General features: G+C 40.6%; 2 protein-coding genes across 5 annotated transcripts in view; one reads left to right on the forward strand and one right to left on the reverse strand.

The window, feature by feature from the left end:
• Nucleotides 1–5,232, forward strand: part of EZR (ezrin) — a 36,763-nt gene extending 31,531 nt beyond the window's left edge. For both annotated transcript variants that reach the window (XM_075146031.1, XM_075146030.1), the window contains exons 8-13: nucleotides 911–1,074; nucleotides 2,042–2,172; nucleotides 2,880–3,040; nucleotides 3,347–3,439; nucleotides 4,389–4,640; nucleotides 4,967–5,232. In XM_075146031.1, coding sequence (XP_075002132.1) covers nucleotides 911–1,074; nucleotides 2,042–2,172; nucleotides 2,880–3,040; nucleotides 3,347–3,439; nucleotides 4,389–4,640; nucleotides 4,967–5,131 — 966 coding nt within the window. In that variant the 3' untranslated portion in view covers nucleotides 5,132–5,232. The remainder of the gene's footprint in view (nucleotides 1–910; nucleotides 1,075–2,041; nucleotides 2,173–2,879; nucleotides 3,041–3,346; nucleotides 3,440–4,388; nucleotides 4,641–4,966) is intronic.
• SYTL3 (synaptotagmin like 3) overlaps nucleotides 5,192–19,999 on the reverse strand; it is a 37,115-nt gene continuing 22,307 nt past the window's right edge. For all 3 annotated transcript variants that reach the window (XM_075146034.1, XM_075146032.1, XM_075146035.1), the window contains exons 9-16: nucleotides 19,175–19,318; nucleotides 16,246–16,424; nucleotides 13,920–14,022; nucleotides 11,683–11,853; nucleotides 11,375–11,474; nucleotides 10,099–10,207; nucleotides 8,988–9,193; nucleotides 5,192–7,718 (exon numbers count right to left, since the gene is read on the reverse strand). In XM_075146034.1, coding sequence (XP_075002135.1) covers nucleotides 7,588–7,718; nucleotides 8,988–9,193; nucleotides 10,099–10,207; nucleotides 11,375–11,474; nucleotides 11,683–11,853; nucleotides 13,920–14,022; nucleotides 16,246–16,424; nucleotides 19,175–19,318 — 1,143 coding nt within the window. In that variant the 3' untranslated portion in view covers nucleotides 5,192–7,587. The remainder of the gene's footprint in view (nucleotides 7,719–8,987; nucleotides 9,194–10,098; nucleotides 10,208–11,374; nucleotides 11,475–11,682; nucleotides 11,854–13,919; nucleotides 14,023–16,245; nucleotides 16,425–19,174; nucleotides 19,319–19,999) is intronic.

The following is a 19,999-nucleotide window of genomic DNA, read 5'->3' on the forward strand; positions in this document are numbered from 1 at the left end:
TCATCACCGTCCGCATAGTACACAAAGGCACAAAGATGCAGGGTTCGTTCACTGTGTAAGTTCAGACTGCATCATAAACGAGTATGGTTGTGGCCTCAGAAAAATCATCAGGCAGGTAATGAACCTGGCCCTTTCTTAGCAGACTTACTAGATCCAGTCTGGTGTATAGTTTCTGGAAAAGCCTGGTTATAACACAGATAATAAGAAATTTGGGGCTGTTCTTTTTGCAGAACTAGAAATTGTAGAATATCTTATGTTTTGTTACTGCCTGCAACCCAATATTCAAAATAACCCATATGTTTGGTGGTTCAAAAAAAAGAGCTTTCATTTGACACTCTTGTAACAGCCTGGGTCAACGTAACGAGGAAATGCCATGGAGGGGAAAGAATGGTATTGGAAGGTATTTTTTCTCTTTCTCTGCAAAAACACAGATGGTGCCTTGAATATTGATTCAAATAGATCAGGAAATTCTACAAAGTTAGTTTAATAGTCTGCAATACATTTTCAGTTTCATGCTTTATCTTTCAGTCACAAAACCGTGCAAACTTAAAAACTAATTACTCAGTACTAGAGGTCTATGAGTTGCCCAGATGGTTACCTGCTAACCCAGAATTTTCTGCAACATTTCCAAACTCCACAAAGTCTCCTCTGAATGGAGATTGTTCATTTTCTCTAAAAGATATTTTTTCTAGAAGAGTAACTTGTCAATTCTGTGTAGACTTCAAATGGAGAATATAAATAACAATTGTTTTGGCTTCAGTTGATATTGGCAGTCCCTGCTGCTATATTTAAATGGCCTGTGTATATGTCTCGATTACAGTGAAATTAGTGGCCAGATGATCTGTCTGCAGCTAACTGGGAGAAGAAAAAGCATGCTTGGAAAACTGACTGTATGGTGTCTCTCTCCCAGGACTTTGTGTTTTACGCTCCTCGTCTGAGAATTAACAAGAGGATCCTGCAACTCTGCATGGGCAACCATGAACTGTATATGCGGCGCAGGAAGCCCGACACCATTGAGGTGCAACAGATGAAAGCCCAGGCCCGGGAGGAGAAGCACCAGAAACAACTGGAAAGGTGAGCTTGAATACGGGCAGCGGGCATGGGGTGGCAGAGAGAAATGACACCGAGCTGCCAGGGTTCGGCAGGCAGCTGTACCTGCAGGGCAGCAGTAGGAAACATGGGTTTCACTTAGGCAAGGCCATGAGCCGTCCCACGTTCATAAGGCGTACGTGTGGCCCCAGAGCTCTGGCTTGCGGGGCTGGACTCAGGGTATCCTGCAGCGGGACTGTAAGCACTGCAAGCACTGCTCTTCTGGCTCGGACCGGTGGCTGTGTAGTCTGCTGTCCTGTTTGCAGTCTTGAGAGTTGCAAGGAAATCTGCAAGTAAAGGCACAGTGGGCTCTGGTGTGGTGGCGCACACCTAGAGAGGGGTTCTCCTGACTCTTGAGTGTTAGGACCCGATTTATGTGTTGGACTGCAGGATGGTTGGGAGTAAGGGAGAAGCCTTCACAGGGAGCATGGGTGTACACTGCAAAGAGAGAAGAAGGGACTGGGAGACCTCTTACAGGCAAGGAAAAAGGATTAGTAATTCCATTGGACTTCTACCACTGGCTGCAGGTTGCTTATGATTCAAGAAATCGTGTTACTTTTCTCCTGTATTAGTGGCTTGTTTGTCTTCATTCCCTCACTGCTCTTGTTTTTACACCTTCTTGACTTTCCTTATGACAGAAGTACAAAGTTAAATCTCCTCTGCCGTGCGGCACAGAGTCCTGGTTTTCTCTCTCTGCATTTAGTAGCTATTTGGTGTTCTAAATTTCTCTGGCGGGCAACAAAAATGCAAATGTTTTTATGAAATGGGGTATCCAAAATTGAGCAGAAATTCTGAAGTGATGAAGGAAGAGGCTATATGTATTTCTGTCTTTTGGCTCTTGGTTTGTGGCGGTCATTTCCCATTGAACTGCCTGGGGAGGTGCTCAGCCAACTTTTTTGCCTTGCTGTAGCTTCTGAAAGTGAGCTTCAAGCATGAAATCTGTTTCCAACAGGCAACAACTAGAAAATGAAAAGAAGAAGAGAGAAACAATTGAGAGGGAGAAAGAGCAAATGTTGAGGGAGAAGGAGGAGCTGCTGGTGAGGCTACAAGAGTATGAGGTGAAGACTCAGAAAGCAGAGAAAGGTAAAGTACTTGTACTGGCTGAGCAGATCATGTGTATTGTGCTCCATAGAAGGGTTATATGGGGTCACTGCCTACACATAGCCTAAATCTGGTGACACTGGGATCTCTTGGCAAAGCTTGCTAACGTCTACCTGTACAGATAAATACACACACGTGCATGCACTGCGAGATCATCCAAAGTACGAAAGTAGCATAAAATCTGTTGATTGTATTTGGGAACTGAAGGGCACAAACTCTGTTTTCCCCTGTTGCCAAGAGGCTTTTAGTAGTATAGCCTCTTCCAGCAGTGAGTGAGAGTTCACCTCTCAAGTACTTTTTACTTAACTCCTAACAGGAAAAAGTACTTTGGGAACAAGTCTTCCCAGTGAAATGGAAGCTTCTGTTTCAATGCACAGATGAGCAGATTGGAGACAGCAACATCTGGTCCTTGCAGTAAACTCTCAATTAAGGGCAGCAGAATCACGTCAGTGTTAGTCTTCAGTGAAAATATCTTGCAGAAGATTTAATTGTAATGTGCAGCTAACTACTTCCGAATTCAGTTACTTGATGTATTATGCAAATAATTACTTTGAGGTGCACAATGAAGGGATATTGCAAGCTGGAGTCAAGTGCTTGTCATGACTTCTGCAGTTGACTACAGACAGTCTCTTAGGTCCTTTGCTTTGACCAGGCTTGTGGACTAACCACATTGATCCGTCTTTTTCCAGAGCTCTCAGATCAGATCCAAAGAGCCCTTCAGCTGGAGGAGGAAAGGAGACGAGCCCAGGAGGAAGCGGAACGCTTGGAAGCCGATCGTTTGGCTGCTCTGCAGGCCAAGGAAGAGCTGGAGAGACAAACTATGGACCAGATAAAGAGCCAGGAACAGCTGGTAAGACCCAGTCATTTTGAGGATAAGATATACAGGCATGTTACTATGCCCTCCGAGTAAGGGAAAGCCTTATTCTCGGGGGAAAAACATAGTGCAGTGAAGTACTAGACCATGCGATAACATCATTGTGGCACTGGTTTCTATGATGAGCAATCTACTTTTTGTTCTTAATTATTTCCTATTCAGTCTTTACTACAATGGAGTGTAACACTTGGGTCTTTTCTCAGTCAATAGTGTTTGGTTTTTTGTTTGGTTTGGTTTGTTTCTTTTAAGAGTCCTTATAATTCCAGTTTTGTTATTCAACAGGCCACAGAGCTTGCAGAGTATACAGCCAGGATTGCACTTCTTGAAGAGGCAAGGAGGCGTAAAGAGAGCGAGGTTGAAGAGTGGCAAATCAGAGTGAGTATCTGTTTTACAAAGTTGCTCTGAAGCTCTACACTTGAGCTGAGCACACCGCAGCGCTTAGCCTGGTGTGACTTCTCTAAACTTGTGGAGACAAACATCCGTACACCAGCAGAGAAGGGCAGACTTGTGATGAATGTGCAATATGCCTGCAAAACGCCTTTCTTCCAACAAACCTTCAGCCAAAATTCAAAATGGAAGCCTGTATAAAACCTAAAAATGTGCTCGTCATCTTGGAGCTATGGAGGGGAAGGGGAGCACGTATGAATGATTCATTTAATCGGTGATGTAATGTCTGAAAACATTACATCAATCAAGAGAAGACGCTGCAAATGCAGCCACACCGCAGGTACCAGTCTTGAGGAGTGTGTGCTGTTGTCAGTGGCTTCCTGGTACCTGGGTCCGGGAGGGTTGAATAATTTGATGCACTGAACCCCAAAATAAACCATGTGAGGCTTGGAGTGCCTGGTGCTCCCAGCGCCCTCTGACTAGCGCTGCAGACCACATGGGAGGGCAGAACCACTGAAGCAGCAAGGAAGCTGACTGCCTAGTGCGTAGTTGCATTAAAAATGCCAACCTGGGAATCTAAGTTCTTGCTCTGTGGAACCCGTATTTACAGTCTACAGCTCTTCAAATGGAGAACAGGATGAAGATAACTGTAACGTCCCACAGAACTATTTTTCCTGGACTGTTTTATTGGAAGAAGATTCTTTGTTTAGATCCCCTGCACATTACACAGCGGATGATGATAGCATCGCTGGCAAAGAAAAAAAAAAGATCTTCTGTGTAAGACTGTAACAGAATACTGTCAGCTGCAGAGATTTAATTTGCTCTTTCTTGCTTTTGATTCTAGGTTGACAAAACTGGGAAGATAAGTATTGAAGTGTTCATTAAGCTGGTTTAAAGCAAGAAATGCATGAAAATGTTTTTCACTCTTTTCCCAAAGGCCAAGGAAGCCCAGGAGGATCTGGTAAAGACAAAGGAGGAGCTACACCTGGTAATGACTGCTCCGCCGCCACCCCCACCGCCTGTCTATGAGCCAGTGAACTACCTCGTTCATGATAACTTGCAAGATGAAGGATCTGAGTACTCTGCCTACAGCGCAGAGTTCTCCAGCGAGGGGATCAGGAATGACCGCAACGAGGAGAAACGCATTACTGAAGCAGAGAAGAATGAACGTGTACAGAGGCAACTGAAGGTAAGAAAATGTTTGGAGGAGAGGGAATAATGAAACAAATCGCTCCTGGAAAATAGATCATTTAACCACTTGGTTAAGCACACAAAGCATGTTTACAGTTCCTGTAGGCAGTTTGAATTAAAGAGAAGGTATATAAAGATTATTCTCATTGCTCAGGCTTTGAGATTACTTACATCATCCATAGTGTTTATGCAAAGCAAATGTTGTATCCGTATCACTGATCTGTCCAGTCATCTAACAACTGTCAACTCTCACCAAAGAACATTGCTGTTATGAGCTGAAAGCTTCTTGTGTGTAATCTATATTTAATGTGCTTTACATTGCAGGCGCTGACAGATGAGCTGGCCCAGGCTAGAGATGAAAATAAGAGGACCCACAATGATGTTATCCACTCGGAGAACATGCGACAGGGACGTGACAAGTACAAGACGCTGCGGCAGATCCGACAAGGCAACACTAAGCAGAGAATTGATGAGTTTGAGGCGATGTAATGATGCTTATAACAAGGCAGGACTGTGGGAAAGGCAGATCTTAATGCTGTGTTCTTCTTTGGGGTTTTTTTTGTTGTGGTTTTTTTTTCCCTGAGGAGGGGTCACTGTATGACATCTAACAAATGTTCTCTCAAACACCTCTGGGTTTAATCTCCCTTTTATTCCATATCTTCTATTAAATTTGGTATAGCTAAAAACTCATTGCACCACTGATCCTGGTAACTTGCTCATGCCTTTGCTTAGTGCCAAAAGGCCTTATGTCACATCTCTCTTTAAGCAAAAAAAATTTTAATGGGCCACGCTTCTAGTTGAAGATTGGTGTCCTGTGCAGGTGCTGGATTCAGCTTGGTCTAAAAATAAGCAACTGTGGGTTAATTTTGTGCCATATGTCTTTGTATTATTAGTTACAGTGCAAAGTCCAACAGTTGAGAAGACGGGTTGTAGAACTCAGGATTTGCAAGCACCTGTATGTATGTGTGTACAGGCGTGCACATGTGTTTTTACACCCTGTTTTATGTCTTGGTCTTGATGCCCACCTTCCCCCCTCCAGCCCCGCACGCACACAAAAGAACTGACAACACCTCAAGAACTACGTTGCGTAGAAATCGGGCTTTTTCTGGTTGCTGTTCTCAACTGGAGAAATTCTGCAGTGATGGCTCAGAAGTATGGCACAGGGACACTGATACCCTCCTCGTGTAACAGCTAGGCAAATACTCTGTTGGAATCTAATACACTACTGTGTTTTGCATTCCAGCTTCATTACTGATCAGTTATAGTGTAGTATTTATATATATATATATAAAAAAACCATGCAATACTAGTTTAAAGGGAAATAGTTTTGCTCTGTATATTTTGTTACTTTTCAGATTTAATAAGACTTGCATCTGTAAAAATGCCTAAACAACGCTGTAGTCTGATACAGTGCAGCTGATTATTTGCTATAAAGCATTATTTGTAAAGATCATTTTTTTACTTAATGAAAATTGTTATATGTACACATGATCCAATATATACAATTTTACTGCACCTATTTTTCTAACAAATTTTCTAATTTTTTTAAATGTTTGATTTAAAGTTTCAGACTCCAAAGATGAAGGGACTGCTTGTTTATATCACAGTTGTATTCTCTCTACTAGAGAGCATTTCTGTGACCATTCCTTCCCCACTAATCTCCCTCTTTCCTTGAAAATCTGTTAGAAAGTGAGATACAGTATGTTGTCAGCTCTTCTCTTCCATTTACAACATCTATGCTGCTTTATACTTGAGTTGAATCTTGTGTGGTTTTTTATTAGCAGCACCAACATCTAAATAAAAGATCTGCAAAGTAACAAAGGACTTGGAGTCAAGTGTTTCTTGTGTGGGGTGTATTTTGTGTAAGGTGTGCTACTGCTCTCTCAATTCCTGAGCTTAGCATATGAATCCCTCTGCCTTTAACTCTAAAGTCCTTGAAAGCCACATTGACCTGGAAAGGAAGAAAGGAGAATACTTGCTGTAACGACCAGCATGACCATCTCACCCGAGTCCCAGGGAAGAGGTATGCAGCAGCAGCAGCACTAGTTAGAGTTGTACATGTGAAGGTTCTGCTGGCTGTAACACTACATCTGAGGCAAAGTGAACGGACACAGTGGTTGGGCCTTAAGCTTTTGCATTTCACCAGTTCACATGAATAAATGGTAAGTTTAGCTAAATTCCTGTCCTGTCTGATCCATATGGTATACAGCACTTGTTGATACTGTCTTATGCTGGCAGCTGGTAAGAACAAGGAACTTCCTACAACTACATTTTATTCTATTAGCTGTTGCCCACACTCCTGCTGAGGGAAAATGTGTGCATTTAACTGGTTTTAAGCACTGTGATACAGCACACATTTGAAAGGCATGTGGCCACAGGCCAGAGCTTTTTAGGGTCATGTGAAGTAATACCGGCACTGTAGATAACTCTGAAACACAGAGGTGTTAGCATCACCCATTTGCAGCAAGCAGTTAAAGATAAGCTAGTTTTTTAAAGATAAGCTAGTTTTTAATTCTCTCTGAACATGTATAAAACATCAAGATCAAAGTGAAAGCATAAACTTTTTTAATGTAACAGTTATTTTCTCTAAGTAGTATTCCTATCTGTGATTAAATTAAATAATTGCAGTTCTGCGCCCAGAGTGGAAAACTGCATATCATGTGTCTACTGTTGTCTTGCCAGCATAACGCATTTCAAACTGAGTCTGTCACTCCTAAAGAAACAATACTGACCTTGTACTCCAGCCACAGCCACAGATAACCAAGCCGTAACTTTTGGAGAAATAAAACCTTCAGAACGTCACACACTTTCAAATGCGTAACTCTATTGCCCAAAAGCTGGAGTAGGTACTGTTGCACTGTACCTTTCCCCAGACCTGAAAGGTATGTGCCACTTGAATTTAAAACATCACACACGGGGAGGGGAAAGTCATCGTCCAGTATCTCTCATGACTTAAAGTTTTCCTTATTTGAATGCAGGACAAGTGTAAAGTCCATCCACGTGTTCGGACTGCGGAGCACTTCCTGCCATTGGCGCACTGGCTGAGAAACAAGGTCTGCACAGCCAGACAATTCCTCTGCAAGAAAGCAAAAGGAAAGGTCACAGGGTTACTTTTCACTAGGCCTTACCCAACTTCTGGCCCAATTGTCTAGGTAACAAACAACCTGCTTCTCCCACTTCTACAGCAATTTCAGCTGTTCTGTAGCTCCTAAGGCATTAATTGCAATAAACCGTAGTTACACTTTTGAAGCGTTGTTTACATCCTGTTAAACTAGGATCACTCACTCTCAGCTTGCAGCAAAGAAAAATTTTTTCATTGTATGAGTTAAAAGCAGAGGAGCAAGTGCGCATACTGAAAATAGCAGAATGGCACAAAGCCTCCTGCTTCAGTTCACCTCCAGTGTCTTCAATGCATTACTAGCGTTAGGGCTTGGATAGTCATCCTCACCCAGAAGCAGGTAGTCCCTGCTCTAGCAGAAAGGAAAATGCGGGGTAGGACAATCAAAAGAAGCTCATGAGGAAGCCTGCACAGCACGGAGTTATTACTAGTGATAATACTCCTCTAAAGTGCATGTTGATACCATAACAAAGTGACTGAGCCTCAACCTTTTTGAGCCTTTCATCTCAAATACTGAAACCAAAGCACTTACTCTCTGGGAAGACAGGGGAGAGAGACTCCACTGGGCAGTCTTCAAGTGACAATACTTCCCTGCTCAGCTGCCAGTTAAACAGGGCCTATTCAGTGAGCAGAGGGTTTCTCAGCCTTGAGAAAGAGGGCTCGCTCTTATAACAGAGCCCAAAACTCAGACATGCAATAGGCCTTTCTGAGCAAGTTTCACTTTCTGTATCTCGCATTGATTGGATTGATTTGTGGGTGTAAAATAATAAGCACAAGTACAAGCAAGGTTAGACGACTAGATCATTAGTTCTTGTTCTTCCTTTTGATGAGATAGTAGTTAAAAGTAGCCAATTCATAGAAAACAGCTCAAGGAACAAGTCTCAAAAAAAGCTCTAGGTGAGTTGACTCCACCCAACTCTTCTCTGCCTGTCTTCTGCATGGCCAGGCTCCGGCCCTAAAAGTTACCACGTTAACAAATGGCTTTCCTAAAAATTCCCCCTGACACCCTTGAGCTTCTGCACAGACCTGAACTAAAAGACATGCATCGGTTCTGGCAGGCTCAAAGTCCAAGATTGCAAGTTGCTCAGGACAGGGGCTGGGGCTGTAGGCACATGACAGCAGGTAATAATAGCAGGTAATAGCACAGTGTAAATATTATTATTTAGAATGTAAACTAAATTAACTTTTTCTCACATTACCCTCAATTTTTAGTGATACAGAACTTACCTGCACCAAGCTTGGCTCCTCCTAGGAACCGATCGCTTGAGCCAAAAGCTGACTGATCCCAGACAGTCAAGTGTAGACATGACTGCTGTAGCTGAGCTGGGGTAACACCATCAAAGACAAACAAGTGTTTCCATTGAGGACAGGCTTCTTTCTTCAGGACAGGAGACTTTTGCTTTACTTCTGCTTGATCTGGAAGGATAAGAGAACTTCCCCAAAACAATGAGAGTTCAGCAAGGTTACTGATTTCTCAACCAGAAAATAGAACATTTGCAATAATCAACCAGGGCCCTTCAGTTTGCCTTAAATAGCAAAAAAGTTCAGCTTAAGTGCAAGGTAGAACATGGTGCTAGTGTGTTTATTTTGGGGCTTGCTCCTTCTCCTGTCTGCCTTCAGTGTGGGTGCAAGTAGGCTCTTCTGATCTGCTTTTCCTTTGCTGTTACTGACTGCTGAGGGAGTCTTTACTCCCTGTTCTGTTATCCAATGCTGCCTGAAACCTGCCTTTCAGTAAATAAAACACTCACCCATTTCACTGAAGATAGGTGCTACAGCAGGTGAAATGTCTTTATGAGATGTTGTGAGTGTACCCCAGTATCATACTCCAATGGCATCTGATGCCTGACAGTAAGAAAGCAAAATGATCCCACATGCAAGCTACTCAGCGCATTGAAGAAAAATTCAGTCCCTCCTCTTTTAAAATGTCTAGAATGAAGCGGCTAAAAGTTTCCTTTTCGATGTATCCAAAGCTAAATTTAATTCTGCAAAGGCACAACTGAAAATAGGAATGAAAATACCCTCTCGATTTGCACTTTTTTTTTTTTTCTCTCCTAATATCTAAAAGCAGATACTTAAACTAGTGAACTCTAAATTGGAATGACATCAGTAAATTCTGAAGTTCCATTCAGGACACAAAGAGCATGTGGGACCCGTCACTGCCCTGCTGAGTGCTGCTGTTGTGCAGACATCCAAATGTCACCATTACAAGGAATTCTGACTAAGAGCGTGGACAATGCCACTTTCACATGCCAGTCTCCTGCTGAAAACAAGTTAATACATGCCTTTGCACAAAATGTGTGTGACATTTTCTGTTTGAAGTGTTAGGTCTCATACATACCCTTTAACGAATGAGTTTGGCATTCCAACAGATCTCAGCATGGGCAAGTTCTTGGCCCCAAATATCATAACCTGAAGCTGGCAGTTAGGAACTCCTTGCTCTTTTTTTCCTGAAACAGGAGCATTTATCACATGAAACAACCAGTTAGTTCAGCTGCTAGCCTAAGATGCTGCTATAACTAATGAGGAAAAAAAGCAGTACTACTGCGATAAGGACTCATAGTGCTGTATTAGGATCATTTGAAAGATTTTAACCTGCTTATACAGTGTATGATTCACACAAAAAAAGCAAGCAATGAATCGCAGGTTGCTTTGCGATTCCTGTTCCAAACACAGAGCTTTCTGTTGTATTTGTGAAAAGTAAACACAGGGCAGTACCCACAGGAGTGTTTCTCTGAAACAAAGCCAGAAGCAGGAGAAACAGCCAAACCCACAGTGTGATACCGCTCGTCTGTTACAACTCTAGTTATAGAGCAGAGACCAGTACACAGGCACGCATAGGGAGGAAAAATGGAAGCAAGCAAGCTGGTAACTTTGGGGTCATCTGGAAAAGACAAGGGAACAAAATTAACGTAACAGCTAAGTAGATCTTTCTATTGGTCTCTTACCTGTTGCTATGATCCTGAACACAGAGAGCGCTACTGGAGCTCTGACTGTCTGCATACCTCATTATGGTCTAGGGAGGTGAGGAAAATGAGGTTGTCCTATCCCCTCCCCACAAAGTATTTATTTTACTCCACCAGCAGGTGCTTGCTCTGACACACTACAGCAATACTTAATGTGCCTTACAAGTCTTCCGCTACCAAAAACTGAATCCTGACTGTACATTTTGAACCTAACGTCTTCGAAGTGAAACAATCCCTCTAAAATGAGACCACTGGAGGAAGCCAAGGGTGCTGGTCTGGTACCCTTGCAGCCATTTCCCTTCCACCTTTTTCCTAAATTGGCAGGCTCTGCCTTGGGCAGTAGAACTGGTGCATCACCTCCAGAATAAGGTCTACTGGCAGCACCATGACAGGCACAAGCTGTCCAGACAAACAGCTGGATGCATCATACTGCTGCCATTATAATGAGTAGCTTTTGTTGGTGGTAAAAAGAACAAAAAGATGTTGGCAAATGTTTGGATTAATGAATTTACAATATAATACACCACAAACCAGTTTGCAGTAGCTGTTATCAATGCCATACTGAAATATTATATGGACACATTGTCAGTCCTACATTGATCTCAATTCTTTTCTAGCCAAGGGATTTATGTATGCTGAAATGTTTTATACCTTCAAACTGGAAATTTTTATACTGGGCTGGTACTGACAGTCTTGCAGACACAAGGAGTTCGCCACTGTACTGTATAAGATCATCTTCAGGCTTTTCAAGCTGAAGAAAGGGACATAGAGAAACCTGCATTACTGCAATCATTTTATTCCACATCATTTTCACAGCTTATTTATGTTTGCAACACGTCTTAGTAATGGGCTGGATTGACAGCATTCTCCCCCCCATGACTTCAGAAGGCTGATCTTTTTCATAGCTTTCACTACATCCTGCTCTTAAGGTACTGCTAAGCACAAAAATTAAGAATCACCTTGGCTTTGAGCTTGTACCAGTTGAACAACTGCATCGAGTTATCTTCGAAATTCCACGCTGCCAGTGGAATCACCACTTCCCCCAAAAACACCCTGTATTTGAGTGCTCCTGCATGCCACACAGAGATCTGAAGCTCCCGACTTCCCAGCTGAGAGTATTCAATCTTGTACTAGAAAGATAAACAGCATTTACAAACCAATACACAGGATGAATGCAGGCCCATGCTCATAACCTGCTCAAAGGAAGCCCAGCCGCAGCATGGCTGAAGGCATCTGGATGCAGACAGAACCATGTTGTCTGAATGTGCTTTGCAATTTGCATATTACCCCACTACTTAAATGCTAAATAATGTTCATGCTCATCCAAATATGAAACAACATTCCAGGAATACCTTGGCCTGCCTTGCTAAAGATTTTGATTATTAATTCAGAACTTTAAATAATTCTTAACATTTTTGCTGGTGTTTTTTTTTTATATTTCTGTTTTACATTCCCAGCAGCATTTGGCTACTCTGGAGGCCAGTATTAAGATTAAGACACCCAACAAAGGTGCTAAAACTTCCTTCTGGTCAGTGGACATCTATTCAATGCAGTCAGTAGGGGCAAGGAAGTAATTCAGCTGACCACTAAATAAAGCCCTGATCCACTCCCGAAACATAGTTAGAGCCCTTTGAGACATTGTTGGGTATCTAATATACCCACAGGAGACTGGTAAATGTGATACCCAGCCTACAGGTGACCTGCGCCCACCTGGACTGGAAGCTGGAGGCGATGGCATGGGTGAGGTCATAGATACCCACATTTAGGCTGCAAATCACAAGCTGGGTGTAGGCTCTGGCGTGAATCACCCTGAATCACTCTGGGCTCCAGTGATTCCCAAGAGCACCTACACACCTCACACATGCAGCTACTTAAATGCAGGTGCCTTAATTTGCAGCTGGATCCCACTGAGCTGGATCTCAGTGTCACAATGTAGTTTACCTGCACTAGCACTATGCTCTTTTGACCATTTCTGCTACTCTGGATGAACTAATAATTAAACTAATTTAAAAGACTTCTAACTAAACTACCTTTAGTGTTCATGCAGCCAGCTCAGGCCTGGCTCTCACTCTCCCTTTATCGGTTCTGTGTGACTCTGACATTGAAGTGGGACTATAAAATTAGGACCCATTATTGCAAATTCAGGCTCTTTTTTCTCCCAACTTAAACCATATATACACATTTTGGGATACACAAGAATTACATACATTACACAAATCTTTTTTTGTCGTTATCAAATTTGTCTTTTCAAACATTTTTTGCCTGTTTCACTCACTACAAATTCTTGATGTTCATACACACCAAGAGGTGGGGTTAACACTGAAACTTTTGTGTAGTTCAAGGAGCAACAATACAAGTTTGTCCCTCCATTAACTTTGTTTCATATCTTTTCCAAGACAACACGTTACTGAAGAACTCATCATCTTATGTGTTATTGCAGCTTGCTGATGCACACAAAAAATGGGTTTGCAGTGATCTGAGTACAAAACTGGAGCTGGGAACAACCAAACTAATCCAAACTCTCCCAGCTGACAGTACTCAGCTTCAGCTTCACATTTCATTAAGTGTCTGTGCAGTGAGAATAATGGCTCCTATTTTCTACACACAGTTCTTACAAGGATGCAAGAAGTAATATTGCAAGGCATTAAGGAATTAAAATAATAACTACTTTTCTGTGGTGGGATTATTAATGTTTGAAATTAGACACCACAAAGAGATGGCCTGGCATCAGTTGCACAGGGAAAAGGAAGCAGGCAACATTTTAGAGGTGGTGGAGTTCAGTTAGCATTCACCTAACTGCAGACACTCCCGATGGCACTGACAAATGGGGTAACAGATCAAAGGGATACTTGTACAAAATACTAACTGCTCTGCAATACACCCAGTTCCTGAAGGTACAAAAAAAGTGTCCATGGAAGACACTTTGCTTTTGCCACAACTCAGAACAACACTGGAATTCGTTAAAAGCGTTTTCATGGACAAAGGCAGACTCTCCTGACGGTTTGCAATTTACCATTGTAACTCCAAAAGCATTTTCTCTTGTTTGGACTGAAAAACATGATTTTTTAAATTAGTGTTGTCAGTGACTCCTAGATTTGCCCCATCAGGATGACTGTGAACTTGCAGGATTGTACATTACAAAAGGAGACATTACCATGGAAAAGCGTGCTTAGTGGCACACAATTACAAACAGTACCTTCAAAGTCTCATCAAATTCTGGATCCACTGTGCTCTTTTTCACAGCTGTCTTCCGCTTACTCCGAGGAGATTTATTGGGAAGTAAGTAAACCTTAACATACCTTGTAGATAGAAAAAAGGATATATGGAAAGTGATCAGAAGGAAAAAAAAAAAATCAAACTAAGAAGAAAAATTAATTAGACGAGAGGAGTTTTTTCTTAACTCTTAAACAATTTTATTGACTTTGTAATTTTCCAAGCAATGAAATGGCAAATTGTGATTTATATCCTTTCTCCATAAAAGCAGACAGCCTATAAGGATCCCTGTATATCATTCAGCTAATGTGTTTCAATTCTATTCTAATTGGGAAAGGGATTAGGATCTGAATAGGAATCTTTTGTTTTCATACTATTGGCCTCTAATAAAATAGCCACCAAGGAAGTCACCTTGTTAGTTGTAGTGGCAGCTTTATGATAAAAACACACAGTATATTACGTGCTCAAAAAAAAAAAAAAAAAAATCAACTCAATCAACTTTAGGATCATTGCTACTTGTTCATGAAGAAAACATCTCATCTTTACAAAACCAAGTACCATGTAGCAAAAAAAGGTATACTCATACAAATAATACATAATAATTCATAACTCTCACAAATGCTAATTGTTATAACAGCCACTAGAATGAAAGTGGGAAATTCTCTAAAGTGCTTGAAATTGCCCTAACATTGATTCAATGAAAACCAGTAAAAAAAATTTCTGGAAGCTGAGTTGGACCAATATCAAGCACCAATGATTCCTACCCAAAGTTTCCATGTGTAGGTCACGTGAATGTTAATACTTAAATATTCCCCTTAATATGAGTTCAAATACAGTGGGCTGTATTTGTGTTATGGCTTCACAACTAAAGAGTATTAGCAATAAAGAGTGCTTGCTCGCAGCTTGGCAGGGAAAGGAGCGATTGTTAACATAACACTAAATATTTTTAAACTATACTTGTATATATTTCAGGTATCATGATTTAAACCAATTTTAAAACAGCCTCTTGATTAACTTATTGGGTAAATAAAATCAGTTGTATCTCATATCGTCAGTGCAGAAATTACACATCTTCCCTATTCTTTCCAAACTCATCCATAGGTAAAACTACTTTTTAAAATATTCAGGTACTAGAAGTTTTAGCCCCTTGCTCTATCATCCCAGATCAATTTAATTGAAAAGTAGCCAGTCAGACCTCAAACCAGTCAACAAGCTAAATAATTCAACAGGTTTTAAACATCAGTTAAGAGTCTGTTTTTCAGCAAGTGCGTTAAGTGAATACACTGACTGTACTTTTTCTGTTGGCTTGGAAACCAACAGAAATATATAAATATATACCAACAGAGAATATAATGTTCACTACACAGCACTTGCCACATTGCCTTTCAGGCTTCCTGCAACTGTTTGCCTGGCTTAATTACCAGGGGACTTAAAGAACCTTGACCCACTTCTGAAGTGCTCCCAAACTGCCCTGTTTCATAAGCTGCTGTTCTAGCAAGGCTCTTTCATCACCAAGCTCATCTTTATGAACATCCTCTGCAAGATGTGCAAAAGCCATATTCCTTCTGGGTGAAGGTGACTGCAACTCCACAATTCCAATGCGGTCACTCAAGTGCTCGAACACGGTGTGACAGCAGGGGCAAGAACAGGTAATTAGGTATTCTACCCGGTGATTTTCTATGAATGATAGCTGCATGGTCAGAGAGGATCGTTTAGTAATAAACAGACAAATCACCAAGGCTTAACTATCCAACCAAAAATTTCTATGGCATATTTTATCCACAGAAGTAGGTATTTCTTCCTCTTACAATAATACATAATTTTGAAACAGCTTTAGCTTTTAAAATGTGTTGCAGTATCTGAAATTTCTCTTCTTATTACAAAAGATGGAAGCACAGAAGTAGTATAGCAACCACCCAGTGACCCACAGTGAGTCAGTAATTAGGAACATGACATCTCATGTTTTAGCTACTTAAGTATTAATTTTGCGGGCACAATTTAAGAGCTAAAATCTGAACAGCTATTCTTGAGATCCAAAGGTGCTCATCAGCAACACAGATACCCAACTGCCTGGTCACAGGCAGGGAAAGAGATAATTACTAGCAGAAAATGTTCAGAATGGAATAAGCACTGGTATGAAACCTATTTGTCTTGCAGTGTGTATATATAAAAAGGGTATATATGTTGGATGTTCTGAAAGTGCTAATATGGCATACCATCATATATCAATCAATTTCAATCACAACATAAATAAGTATCTTAAAAACAGAATATTTTCCTTATTTTTTTCTCCTCTACAAAATACTTACGGGTTACACTTTTTCTTCTTCTCTTCTCCATAAGCCAGGTTCTTGCATCCCTTGATGCAAATTTCTAAGATGCAAGCTTTGAAGATGTATCTTATGGCAAGCTCTATTTCTCCCATGACGTTAGCCTTGCCAAAATTGCCAGACTCAGTGCAAGTGCTGTTAAGACTATACAAACTCCCCTAAGAAAAGACAAATGTTTGGGAAAAGTAGCTGCAGATCAAACAGGACAAAACATTTATTTCCCTCAACGGTCAGTATCTTTACAGACATGACTGCAGAGCTACTGCAAATCACGAAGATTTAAGGTAACCAACATTCTGTTGCTTCCATTAACAGCCATGAAAATTATGACTGTAATTGCAATTCTACTGCTTTGCCTTTTTCTCTTCAGTAAGCTCTCTAGGCTAAGAAAAAGCTTTCTTAGGTAACTTCTAGATCTAGAAATTGCCTCCAAATAAAACTGCTGTGTGGCTTCCCATGAGAAAATGGGATAAGTGTCTGAAAGAGAGAGAGTGAAAAAACCTCTGAAATCTAAGAACATACAAAACATTAAACTAGACTGCTTTTAACACATAGCTCATAGTAGGGTACGCTGCCAAGACGTTAGGTTCTATCATGTATTAAAGGAAACAAAAGTGGGCTTGCACTTCCAGTAAATATTCTACAAGATCCCCCAATTCCATGTAAAAATGACATACTCCATACTGCAGCAGACTGTTCAGGAAACATTACGAAGACATCCAGTTGTCATATGTTGGTGCATAAAGAAGGTGTTTCCTAGCTCACCTCAGCCACTTTGTTCTCCTTTCATTTATGGGGCAAAGGTTTGGATGCTGTCCATCCACGTATATAAACAACATTTGTGTCTAGCATTTACAGAGGCCATGAAACTGCAATGAAGGAAGAGACTAGAATCCTTTCTGTGGCCCAGCACAGACACGTAACTTTATGGTGCTATCTAGCCTTCACTGTAACAAATTATCAACTCAATCAAAATAGTTTGGTCTCCATTCATTTAGAATGATATTCTTTAATGTGAGCCCTAGAAACTTTTTACATAGAATATGTCACAAAGACACTGTTGTTGTGATTACTCTCACAGCAACATTGCCCTAGATTGCTAAGATATCTGTGTCCTCCCTCTGAAAATAAACACCACACCCACACAGGACTGGTTAACCAAGGAGTTCGGCATTGCACAACCCAGCAGCTAAGAGTGCAGAGCAGCGTTTATAAGATCATATCTGTCTTCCATGCAGATGCTCTTCTTCATTTGTGCAGCTTGCCAAATATTAATTTTAAAATTCACACCAGCAGTGTAATTATATTAAAGAAGCTATCTACTCTACCTTATAAGCTCTTAAGTAACATACAAATTTGACAAAAGAAGGGTCAGGTGCTTATCGAGGAAGTCACAAGAAGTGTTAGGACTGTTTTGACCTGAGGCTTGTTGCATGTAATCTTGTTCCCTCCACGAGACATGTATCAGTGTAATCAATCTCCCTTGCAGCTTTGTTCAGCTCTGCTCTTTCACTCACTGACATATTTTTATTCTTCTGACCAGAAAATGCTTATTTTCTACCAAAATCCTTCATGACAAAGGAATGGAAATAGATTTTTGTCTTAGTTCATATGTCCTAAAAACAGTTCTGCAAAAGTCCCTAATATTTATTCCACAGAACCTCTTTCTTATTTAGAGAGGCTGGATAAGTGTTCTGATTAATGATGTTTGGACTGAGTATCACTACATATGTCTCCCACCTGATCAGGAGTCACATACACTCAATGTAGAAATCACTTATGCTTTTGGTTCAAGTGAACGGGGATTTAGCAATGACTTCATGTATTGCACTCCTGCTGGCATGACTAGAAGCAATGCCATCTGATATCTTGGAAGATACATTTTCATGGAGCAGTAATCAACATCCAACACTTACTCACAAAGGGAAGTTTAATGGAACTTGACCTTCCCCTTTATAAGACAGTGGAAAATATTTCACTTCTAAGCCTGGGCTGTCTATAGCCCGGTTCAAATGGTTGTCATTAGAATCACAAATGTAATCCAAAATTGTTATCCATTTGTCAGTTTAACACCTCAGACTCTACATTGCAGTAAACTATGAGACATCACCAAGGTCCTTCTGTGTGTTTTTACTCGTCTGCAAAGTGAGCAGGCTGGTTTGATTTTGATTCCCTAAAAGTCATTTTAGTTTTTTTCGTTACAATATCAGTCATGGATTCTTTGGATACTTCACCTTGCTTAACCTCATCACTAGTACATAGAAATTAGCTTCCACAGTTAATCATAGAGACTTTAAAGCATGTACTGAATTAATTTATAACTGGCTTCCTTCTCTCTCATTTGCAGTATTCAAAATGCCATCCGTCAGAGGATGATTCAGTGCCATCCCTAAACATATGAACTGCTCCCCTGGCTTCTGTCACCGTTGGCTTCCTCTTCATTCACTAACATTCTGACATTTGAACTTCCACTGACATTTCCATTACCACAGTTCTTGCAGAATAACAAAACCCTTCAGTTAAATGAAGTTTTAAGAGAAAAAGATAGGTACTAGATTAGAGAGAACCATGATCATGATACCAACCCTAATATAAAATGGGAAGAATGTTACTTGCATTTGCAAAGTTCAGAGGAAGCTGATCTATCAATTATTCATTATTAATGGGTATATCCATCTATCAATTATCCATTATTAATTTGATTGGGCTTATGCTGCAAAAAGTTCACAGTGTTTCTATGAGGACCGTGCCAAAGACAGTCTGTCTTTCATCAGATACAAACTCAAGTAAAATTCTTCCTTCGTTTTGTAATATAACCCAAAATACACCAACATTTTGCACAAGATCTTAGCTTTTATATCTGTCCCCATTAGGCACCTGTTCTGTTGTGCTTCATCCTTCAACTTACATGTTTTCTGCCATCACAGAAAACTGCATCACTTGTGGGACTGGTTGTTATATCTTCTTCCTCCTCGCAATTCCTTTTGGTCAGAATTTCACTGTCATTTCGGGCACCCGTGTTGAGCTGTTGAAGACTGGGTGTACTTTTCATCTGTAAGAAATTCAGCAAGTAATTTTTTTTAGTTTAAGAAAAATGCCCTGATTCCTTCAGGAATGCTATCAGAAGAAAATTCAGTAAATATAGCTACAATTCGTTCTGATCAATGTCACGCAGGTGGCACACTTTCGAAGACAATGTTGTAACTTAATTTAAATGTTGATTTACAACTCTCTCATCCCAGCTAGTAGTACATTCATTATATTCATAATTTTCTAAAATCAACATACCATCACCTAATCTAAGGATCGCTACCACAGCAATTACTAACAACACTCTACTAGCAACACACCAAAAGTAGCAATATACAAATAAAAGGCCTTATTAGCATTTAACAAAACAGTAATTTTGCAAGGGAAAAAAAAAATCTTGCCTCCAGGAAATAAAAAAAAAAAAAAAAAGTATTTTGCAATATGCATGACACATGCCTATGTCTACCTCTGCAAGAATGAATATAGATCGAAAGAAACCTGACAATAGAAAGACTCACAAGTTCTTACTTAGCTTTGATTATAGAAAAAGTCTAAGTTTCTGAAGTGTTCTTGACTTTGCTTTGACTAAAAGTCCATTCACCTTTCCAATCTTCCCATGAAAACACTGATAATTTGTGGAAAATTAAGACATATAGTAGCAAAACTCCCCGAGATTTACCTTTAGCCACCTCTGTTACCAATA

This window comes from Calonectris borealis, chromosome 3, assembly GCF_964195595.1.
Source record: "Calonectris borealis chromosome 3, bCalBor7.hap1.2, whole genome shotgun sequence".
NCBI lineage: Eukaryota > Metazoa > Chordata > Aves > Procellariiformes > Procellariidae > Calonectris > Calonectris borealis.